The sequence below is a fragment of the Danio rerio genome, chromosome 3 (genome assembly GCF_052040795.2).
Source record: "Danio rerio strain M-AB ecotype USA chromosome 3, GRCz13ab, whole genome shotgun sequence".
NCBI classification, from domain to species: domain Eukaryota; kingdom Metazoa; phylum Chordata; class Actinopteri; order Cypriniformes; family Danionidae; genus Danio; species Danio rerio.
Genome location: NC_141023.1, coordinates 24175292 through 24187500, shown reverse-complemented (window position 1 = coordinate 24187500; position 12209 = coordinate 24175292). Strand labels below are relative to the sequence as shown.

General features: G+C 36.3%; 2 protein-coding genes across 17 annotated transcripts in view; both read right to left on the bottom strand.

Moving 5' to 3' along the window:
• LOC147845623 (uncharacterized) overlaps positions 1-12209 on the bottom strand; it is an 807608-nt gene that overhangs the window by 696191 nt on the left and 99208 nt on the right. The gene's annotated exons all lie outside the window — the stretch shown is intronic.
• The window catches only part of mrtfaa (myocardin related transcription factor Aa), a 73551-nt gene that overhangs the window by 24730 nt on the left and 36612 nt on the right, over positions 1-12209 (bottom strand). For all 16 annotated transcript variants that reach the window (XR_015480789.1, XR_015480788.1, XR_015480787.1 and 13 more), the window contains 3 exons: positions 2823-2878; positions 2657-2732; positions 1181-1342 (listed from right to left, as the gene is read on the bottom strand). Coding sequence is in view for 11 of the 16 variants with exons in the window: in XM_087244468.1 (XP_087100594.1) it covers positions 1181-1342; positions 2657-2732; positions 2823-2878 (294 nt within the window). In the remaining 5 variants the exon portion in view is untranslated. The remainder of the gene's footprint in view (positions 1-1180; positions 1343-2656; positions 2733-2822; positions 2879-12209) is intronic.

The window sequence follows — 12209 nt, the reverse complement described above, 5'->3', positions numbered from 1 at the left end:
AAAAAAATAGTAAATGATTTTAGTAATAAATATTCAACTTGTGTAATATATTTTTTATTTTTAAATGCAACATTTTTTACTTGTAAAAGTAAATATAAAACACACATATTATTTACATATAAAATATATAACAATTCTGTTTAAGGGGTTTTCTTGATTTAACTTTATATATTTAATATTGATTTAGCATTTTTTAAACTGACAAACAAAACAAACGCATTTTGTAACACAACAAAATGTTCACCATAATTTAAAAACAGAACGTAAATCATGTGGCAGAGGTCCTAAATCCTTATTTCATACCTTATGCATATTACAGTACTAATCAAAATCAAGGTTCTGCTATCTTTATGGTTTCACTTAAAAATGCCTGCTTTATTTACTATTTAAATAAGTTTGGCTACAAATATATCTATACAACTTCAGAATGGTTGTGTGGTCCAGTTACTACTATATATACGTGCTAATCTGCATACATTTTTTGCACAAAAATCTGAACTCTGTATAGAAACGTCTTGATACATTTTTTTTTTTACCATATTGGAGATTTTTACATAGGAAAATTGGCTGATTCATATGCATTCTCGAACCAGCGACCTTCTTGCTGTGAGGCGACAGCACTACCTACTACGCCACCACGTCGCCTCAAATCTAACCCTTGTTTTACCAAAGTTATTGTAGTTAAGCAGTTTAAAAACACGGCATTTAAAAATTTGTTTAAAACCTAAAATCTACAAACAAAAACTGATAACATTGGACAAAATATAGACTTAAAAGTATATTTTGAATGTTTTTGCATTATTAGTTTGAATTAGTATAGTTTTGAAGTATATTTTGAATGTTGAATGTTCAACTATACTGAAATAATGCAAATCAAAAGTTCAGAATTCTTCAAATTGACAAATGAGCATAAAACTGTTTTTTGCCAGCTTAAAATAAAAGAACTCAAATCACGTGGCACGGGTCCTAAATCCTAATTTCATACATTTATTAATCCTTATATCATACTTTAATATTTCAATTCATACTTTTGAATATATTATAAATCTGAATTATTTAAAATCAGAAGTCAACTCACAACTCCTGCTAAACTGACATAACTGGGTAGAGTTCTTGGCTTGAGTATATCAGCCCTTAAATCAACTTTTGCTCTACTGTATGACATCTGGTTTCTGAGCACCTATGATGGCTTGTTTGATGCTGCTGTGAACAGGAAGGATGTTTTTGTGAACAAGCTCCATGGGCCCGGGCCGCTGAGAGATTTTATCGTTCAAGTCGTCTGCTAGACGAGCTCGTTTCAGCAGCAGCTGCTTGGCCTGAAGAGATGGTTCAGCTGAAGTTTCTGCACACAGAATATACATACATACAGTTTACAAAACACTTACACATAAATCTACAGCAACAAGCTGAAAGGAAACAATGCTAAAACCACTAATAGTAACACTACCATACATCAATTTCCAAGTTGATTGATTTTATAATAAATTGCTTGTATGACTTATTTTCAAATTCATTCTATAAGCATTTAATTGATGAATGGTTTGTTAAGATGAGACAATATTTGACAAATTAAAATTCAAAATGATTAATGAATCAATCAATTATGAGATAAAGTAAAAATCTGAGGGTAAAAGAGTTCTTATTTTACTTTTATTTTTGTTCTTTATTTGACAGGAACAATGAACAATCAAAAACTGCACAAGAATTAGCTGCATAGCTAAATTTAATCTGCAGTTCCCGTGCTGGAAATAAAAAAATACAAGTCACATAACAAATACATAAACACAATACCATAGTAAAATAAATTACGTCAAGATTTAAATTATAAACCCCTACTTATTGCTCATACACCTAATGTATTTTTAACCAGCATTTCAACTGCAGCTTGAATTGTGCTAAGGTAAGACTCTGTCTAATATTAATTGGTAAATTGTCCAGATTTAGCTCTGAGTAATGCATATTAGTAAATAAAATCTAGGTTCTGCTATCTTTATGGTATCACTTACAAAATGCCTGCTGTATTTACTATTTAAATAAGGTTAAATAGTCAAGTTATTATTTGTGCTAATCTGCCTAGATCTTTGGCATAAAACTCTGAACACTGTTTACAAACTTATTGATATATGTTTTTTGACCATATTGGAGATTTGGTGAATCTATATGCATCCCCATGTCATTCAGAAAATTTGGCAATCGGCTAAAACAAAACTGTAAACAAAAGAAATGGTAGAATAAAATAATTGGTTAAAAAAAAAGTATGAACACATCCCTCTATAAAAAAACATTCAAAATATAGATATCAATATAAACAATAAAACAATACTAAAGTCAACCATTACAACTACAAATTAACTGTGGTTTTGCAAATCTAACCCTTGTTTAACCATAGCAATTGTAGTAAAGTGCATTTAGAAAAAAACGACACTTAAGAATATGTATAAAACCTAAAATCTACAAACCCAAACTGATAACATTGGACAAAATATAGACTTAAAAGTATATTTTGAATGCTTTTGCATTTTTTTAGTTAGAATTAGTATAGTTTTGAAGTACATTTTTCAAATTGACAAATGAGCATAACACTGTGTGTAACATCTAAACAATGAGGGGTGTGTGTGCGTGTTTGAACTGTAGGGGGAGTAATGAAAACACTCACCTTCGAGAATGTGCATCCTGACCAGCTCTGACCTCTCTGGACGACTGCGGATCTTTCTCTTTAGGTAGTCCTCAGTCTGAAACACAAGAAAGCAGAAGATGTAAAGCAAGACAGCTATATATATTTACACTTCACTGAGAAGACTGATAAATATAGGAAAACTTACTCGTGCTCGTTCTAAACTTCGTCTCTGCTCATGAAAAGACGCTGAACTTTTCAGTGCTGGAAGGTAAAAAAGACACAAAGAGAAATGACTCTTACATTCAGGTTATTATAAATATAACTGGGTAAAGTTGAGGGCTGTGGAAAATAGAAAGCATTGGAGAGAAAACAAAATCTAAAATAGAAACTTGTTGTGTGCGTTGTGCAGATCACAGGCAACACTCTGCGTCAGTGCGGTGCAAATATATCTCATAGCTTCTTCTTTTTGGATAGGTGAAAATGTTATTTTTGTAAAAAGCAAAAAAAAAAAAAAAAAAGACGCTTGTTAAAGGTCTTGATACACAAACAACATATTACAAATGCATATGTTTTTTCTCCAGGAACACATACAAAAGCTAAATCTAACATTTCAACAGGCCTGTCTGAGGAACTGTTTTATCCAGCAAACTCACAGTCTGAGTACTTGTAAAAGTGTGTGTTTTTGACATATCAGGAAACATATTGGTGTAATGATTTGGGTATGACACAGGTATTCAAATGTATTCCTCAACACTAACATTAATATTTGTTAATATATGTCTTTTTTAGGGCATCAAAGTGGCACAGTGGGTAGTACGATAGCCTCACAGCAAGAAGGTCGCTGGTTCAAGCCCCAGCTGGGTCAGTTGGCACTTCTGTTTGGAGTTTGCATGTTCTCCGTGTCTGCATGGGTTTCCTCCGGGTGCTCCGGTTTTCCTCAGAAGATATGTGGTAAAGGTGAACTGAATAAACTAAATTGTCTGTAGTGTATGTGTGTGAATGCAAGAGTGTATGGGTGTTTCCCAGTGATGGGTTGCAGCTGGAAGGGCATGCGGAGGGTAAAACATTTGCCGGATAAGTTGTCGATTCATTTCGAATAAAAGGACTAAGCCGAAAAGAAAATGAATGAATGATGTCATATTTAAACTATTATGAACAACAGCTATGCTACAGTGATTCTCTTTCGTTTGCTCTCTATGTCTATTAATCTCTTTCTTTGCAGACTGAGCAGCTAAAAGTCTTAAGCAATACACAAATACACTTCAGTGAATATGTATTATACACACACAGACATTTCCTTTTTGAAAAGGACACTATATATTGTATAACTGCAGATTAACTACTGTCCACCTTATAGACAACACCTTAACATTTCTGCCTATAATGTGGCCTATAATCAGTCTTTTGAATCTAAAAAGGTCTACATATATATAATATAATATTCTAATATGGAATCTGAAGGTCTACATCAGGGGTCTCAAACTCGCGGCCCGCAGGCCATTTGCGGCCCTCAGTGCAATATTTTGTGGCCCGCGCCGACCGCTGTACACTGACAGAATCAGCGGAGTGGGGAGAGAGCGCTCCCCGCTCCGCTGATTCTATCCATACACAGCGGTCACTGGCATTTCCCGCCCGCCGTGTAAACAAAGTGGCGGGGATGCCGGTGACGTCACCACGCACCCCGCCCCTTTGTTAGACGCTGTGACGGGCGGGAACTGTTAGGAGGGAACTCGCGCCGGCCAGAACCAAGTCAAGCTGTTCCCGCCCCTGCCTGCCACTTAGCTACCTATCTGCAGCCTGCCACCTACCTAGCTACAGCCTGCATTTTATATATATTATAGGTAGATACAGACTGGTACAGACTGATGTGACTGTGGGGTGGGGGTGTTTTATTTATACATATTTACGCCTTTTTTTTAGGTGAGGGAATGGAAGTTTTGAGTGAGTCTAGACAGGTCTAGACTTAATGATGATCATCTTCAAGCCATACTGAGGGTCTCAACTGCTTCCGCTCTAAAGCCAAATGTGGTTCACATTTGTGAGAAGAAGTGCTGTCAAGTCTCTGGCAGCAAGAAGTAGGCAAAAGATGCCATGTTCAGAAGAACTGTTCATAATCTTCACTCAATGTTTTATTAATGTTCAGGACACTTCATGTTCAGAAGAAATAATTAAAACTGTTAATAATGACATTTGAGGACTTTTTTTTGTGAAATCCCTTATGTGGCCCAGCCTCACCCAGACTTTGCCTCCTGCGGCCCCCAGGTAAATTGAGTTTGAGACCCCTGGTCTACATCCTCCAATTAAAGTGAGAGCACCACCTTGTGGTCACTTTCCAAAACCTTTTCATTCAATGTTCCTCACTGGTGGAATGATATTCCCATTCCCACACGTACAGCGGATACACTGGTATCCTTTAAACAACAACTAAAAACCCATCTCTTCAGAGAACACTTGAACCCTGGTGAATATTACCACAAATTGAAGCACTTTCTGAAAGATGGCCTAGGCAATAAAACGATAGCCAACACTCTGAAACTGTGCTGCAGCACCGTGGCCCAGACCATTCAGTGCTTTAAGAGGACAGGTTCTTCCCAGAACAGGCCTCGCCATGGTCAGCCAAAGAAGCGGAGTGCACGTTCTCAACGTCACATCCAAAGATTGTCTTTGAAAAACAGACGGATGAGTGCTTCCAGCATTGCTGCAGAGATTGAAAATATGGGAGGTCAGCCTGTCAGTGCTCAGATTATACGCCGCAAACTGATAGAACACACCTCCAGGATGAACCATGGCTTGCTAAAGAGGCTCAAGGTAAAGGTCATAGACTGACCAAGCATTTCTCTAGACATAAACCCCATAGAACACCTCTGGGGCATTCTGAAAAGGAAGGTGGAGGAGCACAAGGAGTCAAATGTCCACCACCTCCATGATGTTGTGATGGAGGAGTGGAAGAGAATTTCAGTGGCAACCTGTGATGCTCTGGTCAACTCCATGCCCAAAATAACTAAAACCATGCTGGAAAATGATGATGGCCACACAAAATATTGACATTTCACATTTTCACTTAGGGGTGTACTCACTCAGAGGACAATAAATTTACACTGCTATACACACTTTACACTGACTACTTGTCAAAAAGTCATTTCTATATTTCTATAGTTATTTCTATAGCGTTTTTTCAATGTAGATTGTGTCAAAGCAGCTTAACACTGAAGTTCTAGTAAATTGAAACCATGTCAGTCCAGTTTTCAGAGTTGAAGTTCAGTTCAGTGTGGTTTAATTTTCACTGCTGAAAGTCCAAACACTGAAGAGCAAATCCATTGATGCGCAGCTCCACAAGTCCCAACCAAACAAGCCAGTGGCAACAGTGGCAAAGAACAAACCTTACCAATTGACGAAAGTGAAGGAAAAAACCTTGAGAGAAACCAGGCTCAGGAGGGCACGACAATTTCACCTCTGGCTAAACTTCTTGTATGTATTGCCTCTAGTTAAATCACTGAATACCTCTTCAATTGTAAGTTGCTTTAGACAAAATTGTCTAAATGACTAAATAAATGACTAAACACTGGCTAAATTAGTTGCTGCAGCACAAAATTCATTCATTCATTTTCTTTCAGCTTAGTCCCTATATTTGTCAGGGGTCACCACAGCGGAATGAAACAACAACTTATCCAGCAAAAGACAAGTTATCAAAAGATAAGACAATGTAAAGAGGCATAATTGTGGAAAAATATATTTCTCAGCTTTTATTTATCTTTGAACAAACACTTTAAGTCAGAATTTGCCAGCGGTATAAACACATTTTAGACTTGACTGTATATAGTTAGGGTTGGGTTGATAGACGATGCCATCGTCCATTGCCGATGGCCGATAGACATCACGATGCTGAGTCAGTGTTGTGATCCTTCACTCCGCCCCATCAACCGCTCGCGAAAAATACACACAGCCCTGTTTACACTAATAAATCTTAGTTTTAAATTGCTGTTTTAGGAAGAAAACAATCCACATCCACACTGGCTTTCATCTAGCAAATGCATGTCCAAACTCGGTCCTGGAGGGCCAGTGTCCTGCAACGTTTAGTTCTAACCCCAATCAGACACACCTGGGCTAGCTAATCAAGCTCTTACTAGGCTTTCTAGAAACATCCTTGCAGGTGTGTTGAGGTAAGTTGGAGTTCAAATCTGCAGGACACCGGCCCTCCAGGATTGAGTTTGGACACCCCTGATCTAGCATTTCTGAAAAGCCCTCCTTCCACACTATACTGCTGAAAACATACATCACGTGACCACAAACACATGTGCTGCAGTGTATGCCTGCATCTGAGTTCCGGCAGTCAGCGGATGCTTTGAGCACAAAACCTCAGAGAGCAGTGCATGTCGGACAGTTTATCAAGGATGTATCGCGTGATCGCGTCTCACCATAGTTGTTAAAAGTGATATTTAATTAATCTTGACTATCTAACGACCCTTCTGTCTTTTGAATCTATCAAGTAACGTTTTACAGCATCAGTACAATGCTTCAATCTTTCACTTTTACGCTTGTACTTAGTAATTTTAGCAAAAACCTCAGATACTGTTGGTTGGTTCCTGTTGGTTGTGCACCTTTTTTACCAACCAAGTTTGTCAGCATCATTATAATGACACAGATCGCTCTGTCTATTCATGCCAGAGTCCTGTGAAAAAAGTGATGGCAACATTTTATTTTAATGGTCCATTTGAGTATTAGAAGACTGTCTGCTTAATATCTGTTGATATGCTCCTTCAACAGACATGACTATAAGAAACTGACCACAAAAAACTTTGCAAGTACATGTCAACTTCCACTAACCCTAACCCCAGCCTATCAGGCTACTGAGAATATAATATTATAATAATTATAATCTAATGACAATTAGTTGACTTGTAGATGCAATGTAACAAACGGACCATCAAAATAAGATGTGACTTGATAGGTGGTAATTTGTGAGTGGTAATTCTTACGATGCATATTTCTACCTACAGGCAATTACAAAGCTACAAATACAGAAAGAATGAAATTAAGGGGTAAATGCGACACAACCTTGGAAAAAAAGCAATAAAAAGCAAGCTTTTTAGTAGATGATTCTGGTCTGTGTCATAAGGGTTCATTTTCTGCCCAGAGCAACACACCCGACACATGCAACACACACCCACATGCACACACACAATGCCCTTTAACCCAAACCAGAATAAACCAAATTTATCTACACGAAGAGAGAAGTGTGTGAGTAAGAAATGGCAACTTTAGTGTGAAAAAGCACACCATATGTGTTAACTCATCATTATTTTCAGCTGTAACAGCCACTCAAATGTCACATCACCTAAATGCCATCTTTGTATTAGGAATTCACGATACAAATGGCATCAAAATTAAGCTGCATTTTTAGACATAGACAAACCAATTACTTAAAATGATAACAGTTCAGTGACAATCTGCTCTCTCACTGTGCAAATCCACAGTTAAAACACTGCAACAACACATTTCAAGGTGTTTTTTTACATTATATAATCAAAATTCGAGCAAAAAGGCCCTGTAACCACATCCATGTTGAGACTTGAGCTCAAATCTTCAGGTTTCCTTTCTAAACTACATTCTGATATGTGATTCACTGAGCTGATAACATAAATGTAGCATTGAACCAAATGAATTAAAATTGTGTTACTAACAAACGTTTGTTTGTTACAACAAACTTGTGCAAACTCTAGAAATACGCAATATGCGAACGGCCCCTAAAAGGCTGCCGTCATTTGCAATCTCCATCAGTTGATCTTTTTGCACAGCCATGGGGGATTCACCTGATTTTTTGACAAGTGGGTTGCGGATCTATTCCTTGGCAGTTCGTGGGTCTTTCACTTGGCCTTTTCACCTTAGTAAAGAAACTTTCTAAAGACGTCTGTTTCGGTTAATTTTGGGCGCTAAAGTGACCGAGATGTAAGCGAGAGAATACTGTAATTTTTCAAAATAAAAGATTGTTCAGATTCAGATAATAAATAAAACGGAAATAATTAATGTTTTCATGTGCTTCCCGGTACCAATTGATCCATGGACCGATGGTTGAGGACCACTGAGCTAGGGGATAAAATGAACTAAGGCAACATGATCATTCTCCTAATTGTCCACTGCTAAGATTTTTTTTAAATATGAAGCGACCTGCCCCACAAAGCTCGCTGAGGCCCCCTTGTGGGCCATGACCCCCCTGTTGGGAACCGCTACTTTATAACACCCAAAACGCAAATCACAACGCCAACTTACTCGCTCTCCCATTACGCCCGTTTTCCTTTTTTAAAAGATGCCCAGGGTCACTCCAGCCAATCATCGTCTGTCATAAATGGACATCTTAGACTAATAATTTTGCTAATATGAAATATATAAATAAAAATGTATAATGTATTATTTTCAGTTTTTAGAGTACAATATATAATGTCTTTCTCTCACACACACTTTTCATGCCATCAAAGTTATTTCAAAAATCTGTATAAATTATGTTTTTTTACTAATTTTGCCAGCACAACATGCAGAAACCAAAACAAAAACTTAATTACATTATACTATACCACAAAAAACTACAATGTTGCAATGAAGTTTTTTTAACAGAAAGTAAATCTCATCAACTCGAAGAAATAAGGCAGATAAGAGCACAAGAGGGCATCTGAGGTAACAGGAAGTGCAAACACAGGAAGTAAAAATGGAGAAGACAGTGAAAGTGGTGCTCAGGGATATTCTAAAAGAGCAGTACACATTTGCACATTCGCTAGCTTTTTTTTCCCCTTCCCGTTGAGATCCAAATTTAGATCCAGACATTTATTGGGTGAGTGCTGTAAAGATCCCCTTAGGTTGCCATCTGCTGTCATTGCAGTTTATTTCTATCCTGGACAAACTCTTTCTAACTAAATGGCTTTCTATATTCTCTCTTCAGAGTATCTAGCTCAAAAAATGGAAAGTAAATGACTTTGATGATTATAACAGGCGGCTGACCTTTTACTTACAGATATAACTGGAAATATGGCATTTATATATTTAAATACACCACTTATCACCTGCTCATTGACTCAATGGGGTGTATGTGTGTGTGTGTATGAGTGTGTGGTTTGCATTGTTTGTGGCATTTGCATGTTTGTATATGGCACTATGGGGAAAGCCTTTTGTGGTGTGTGTGTGTGTGTGTGTGTGTGTGTGTGCGTGCGTGCGTGCGTGCGTGCGTGTGTGTGTGTGTGTGTGTGTGTGTGAAACCCACCCAAATTTAGAGCATGGCTAGTCATGCACTCACTGAAGAAAGAGAGCACAGAATTTCATCTAGATCTCAAGTTTCAGTGAGCAAATTTGTATTCTACATGCTTACAGTAACGGTTCTTTACCCATAAATGCAAATTAGAAGATTATTCAGTCCGGAGGCATCAAAGTAATGTATCACTTTGTTTCTTCAACCAAAGAGAATTAAGCTTTGGAGAAAAGCACATGCAGCTTAACAGGGCCCACCATAGATCACTTCTGATTGTCCAAAATCTACGTATATTTAGGCTGTATCAATGTAATTTGACATGTCCCCAAACTATAAATTTGACAAAAAAATAAAAAATAATTAAATGAAATGAAATTATTAAATTAAATTAAAATTAAATTAAATATAAAAAAATCTTTAAATTAAATTACAACAAAATTAAATTAAATTAAAATTATACAAAACAAAATAAATTAAATTAAACTAAAATAAAATAAAACAAATTAAAATATAATAAAATAAAATATAAAAAATGTATTAAATTAAAACAAAATAAACGAAACTAAATGTAATTAAATTAAAACAAAATAAAATAAAACAAACTTAAATTAAATTAAAATAAAATAAAAAATAAAATATTAATTAAATGAAAACAAAATAAAACAAAAGTAAATTAAAATGTAATAAAATAAAATTTTAAAATGTAATTAAATTAACCGTCTTAAAAGTAAAATGAATAATAAATAAATTTATGTTCACCTCAAGAAAGTCAGCATTTTTTGTAACAAGTTTTTGCCAGAACCATTCTTTTATAATGGGACTGTTCACCTCCCCCCGCCAATAAAAGATTTTTTCCTCACCATTTCCTCACAGTCATCCAAATTCCTTTTACGATTGTCTTTCTTTTGTTGTACACAAAACAAGATAATCATTCTCAATAATGCTGGGGGAAAACAGCTATGGTTATCAATAACTATTGACAGTTACTACTATTGGTTTCCGCACTGTCATATTATACACAACTGAGCTAGCGGCTCAGCGGTTATCACTGTCGCCTCACAGCAAGAAGGTCCTAACTGGGCCAGTTGGCCTTTCTGTGTGGAGTTTGCATGTTCTCCCCATATTTGTGTGGGTTTCCTCCGAGTGCTCCAGGATTCCCCACAGTCCAAAGACATGAATTAGATGAACTAAATAGGCTATAGTGTATAAGTCTGTGTGAATATGAGTTCACATTATCGTGCATTATTGAAATGTTTCCCTGGGGTACTGGGTTGTGGCTGGAAGGGCATCTGCTGCACAAAACATATGCTGGAATAGTTGGCCGTTCATTCCGCTGTGGCAACCCCTGATATATAAGCAACTAAGCCAAAGGAAAACGAATGAATTAACGAATGAAAACTGGACTGAAGTTTTTTTTTTTTTTTTACTACTTTTATGTTAAGCTGCACTGCAAAAGTCCTATAGAAATTGAAATGAATTAAATTAAATAACAAAAAAATACCAAGGAAATCAGTGGCACTTTTTTGTGTTCAACAGAATAAAGATACACAAATTTGGACACAAGTCTGGAACAAGCTGAAAAATAAATCAATCATTCCTAAATTTAGCTTTTTGGGCAAACAATTCCTTCACCATTATTAGTAATAAGTTTTATACTGATTCTTAAAACTTAAGACTGAAAGTATTTGTGCACCATTAATCATCAAATATGAAAAACGTGATAAATAATATTTTCCCAAAACCTTTTTCTGACCTACAGTAGTTATTATGGGTGTGATGAGAGCTCACACGACTTTCACACAGTATTTTCAATAAATCCTTAATAAGAAAAGAGAAGATTATTTATAGGAGTGCTAAAAAGATAACTTTGATTAAGAAGCATTTCTTCTGTTTTGCTTTCTCCTATCATATTTTATATGGCATCCCTGTTGATGTCTGTCCACTGTTGACAGTGCGATTAGAGTGCCAAGTGAAATGCTGATATCAGCAGACACTGAGTTCAAATTGGATCACAGATGCTGGATAATATTATGGGACCAGTATGAAGCATTACATAAACTCACTAATGGGAACCATCGCCTTGTTTAAACTCTGCTTCTGCTTTTCTGGCTTTCATTTCTTTTTATGAAGATTCTGAGAAGAAGTCTTGAGTAAGTGCTTGGTGGTTCCACCATCAACCCACCTTCTTAAAGGGCCAGTCATATTAACAATGTTTGAAGTTTGATCTAATAATTTACTAGATCTCATGTGCGCAATTTAATAAGTGGTGCACAAAGTATTTAATTTAAATTATACTTATATGTAATTATACTGAATGTTTTGTGGAATATATTGGCATATCTCCTAACCGTAAATCAA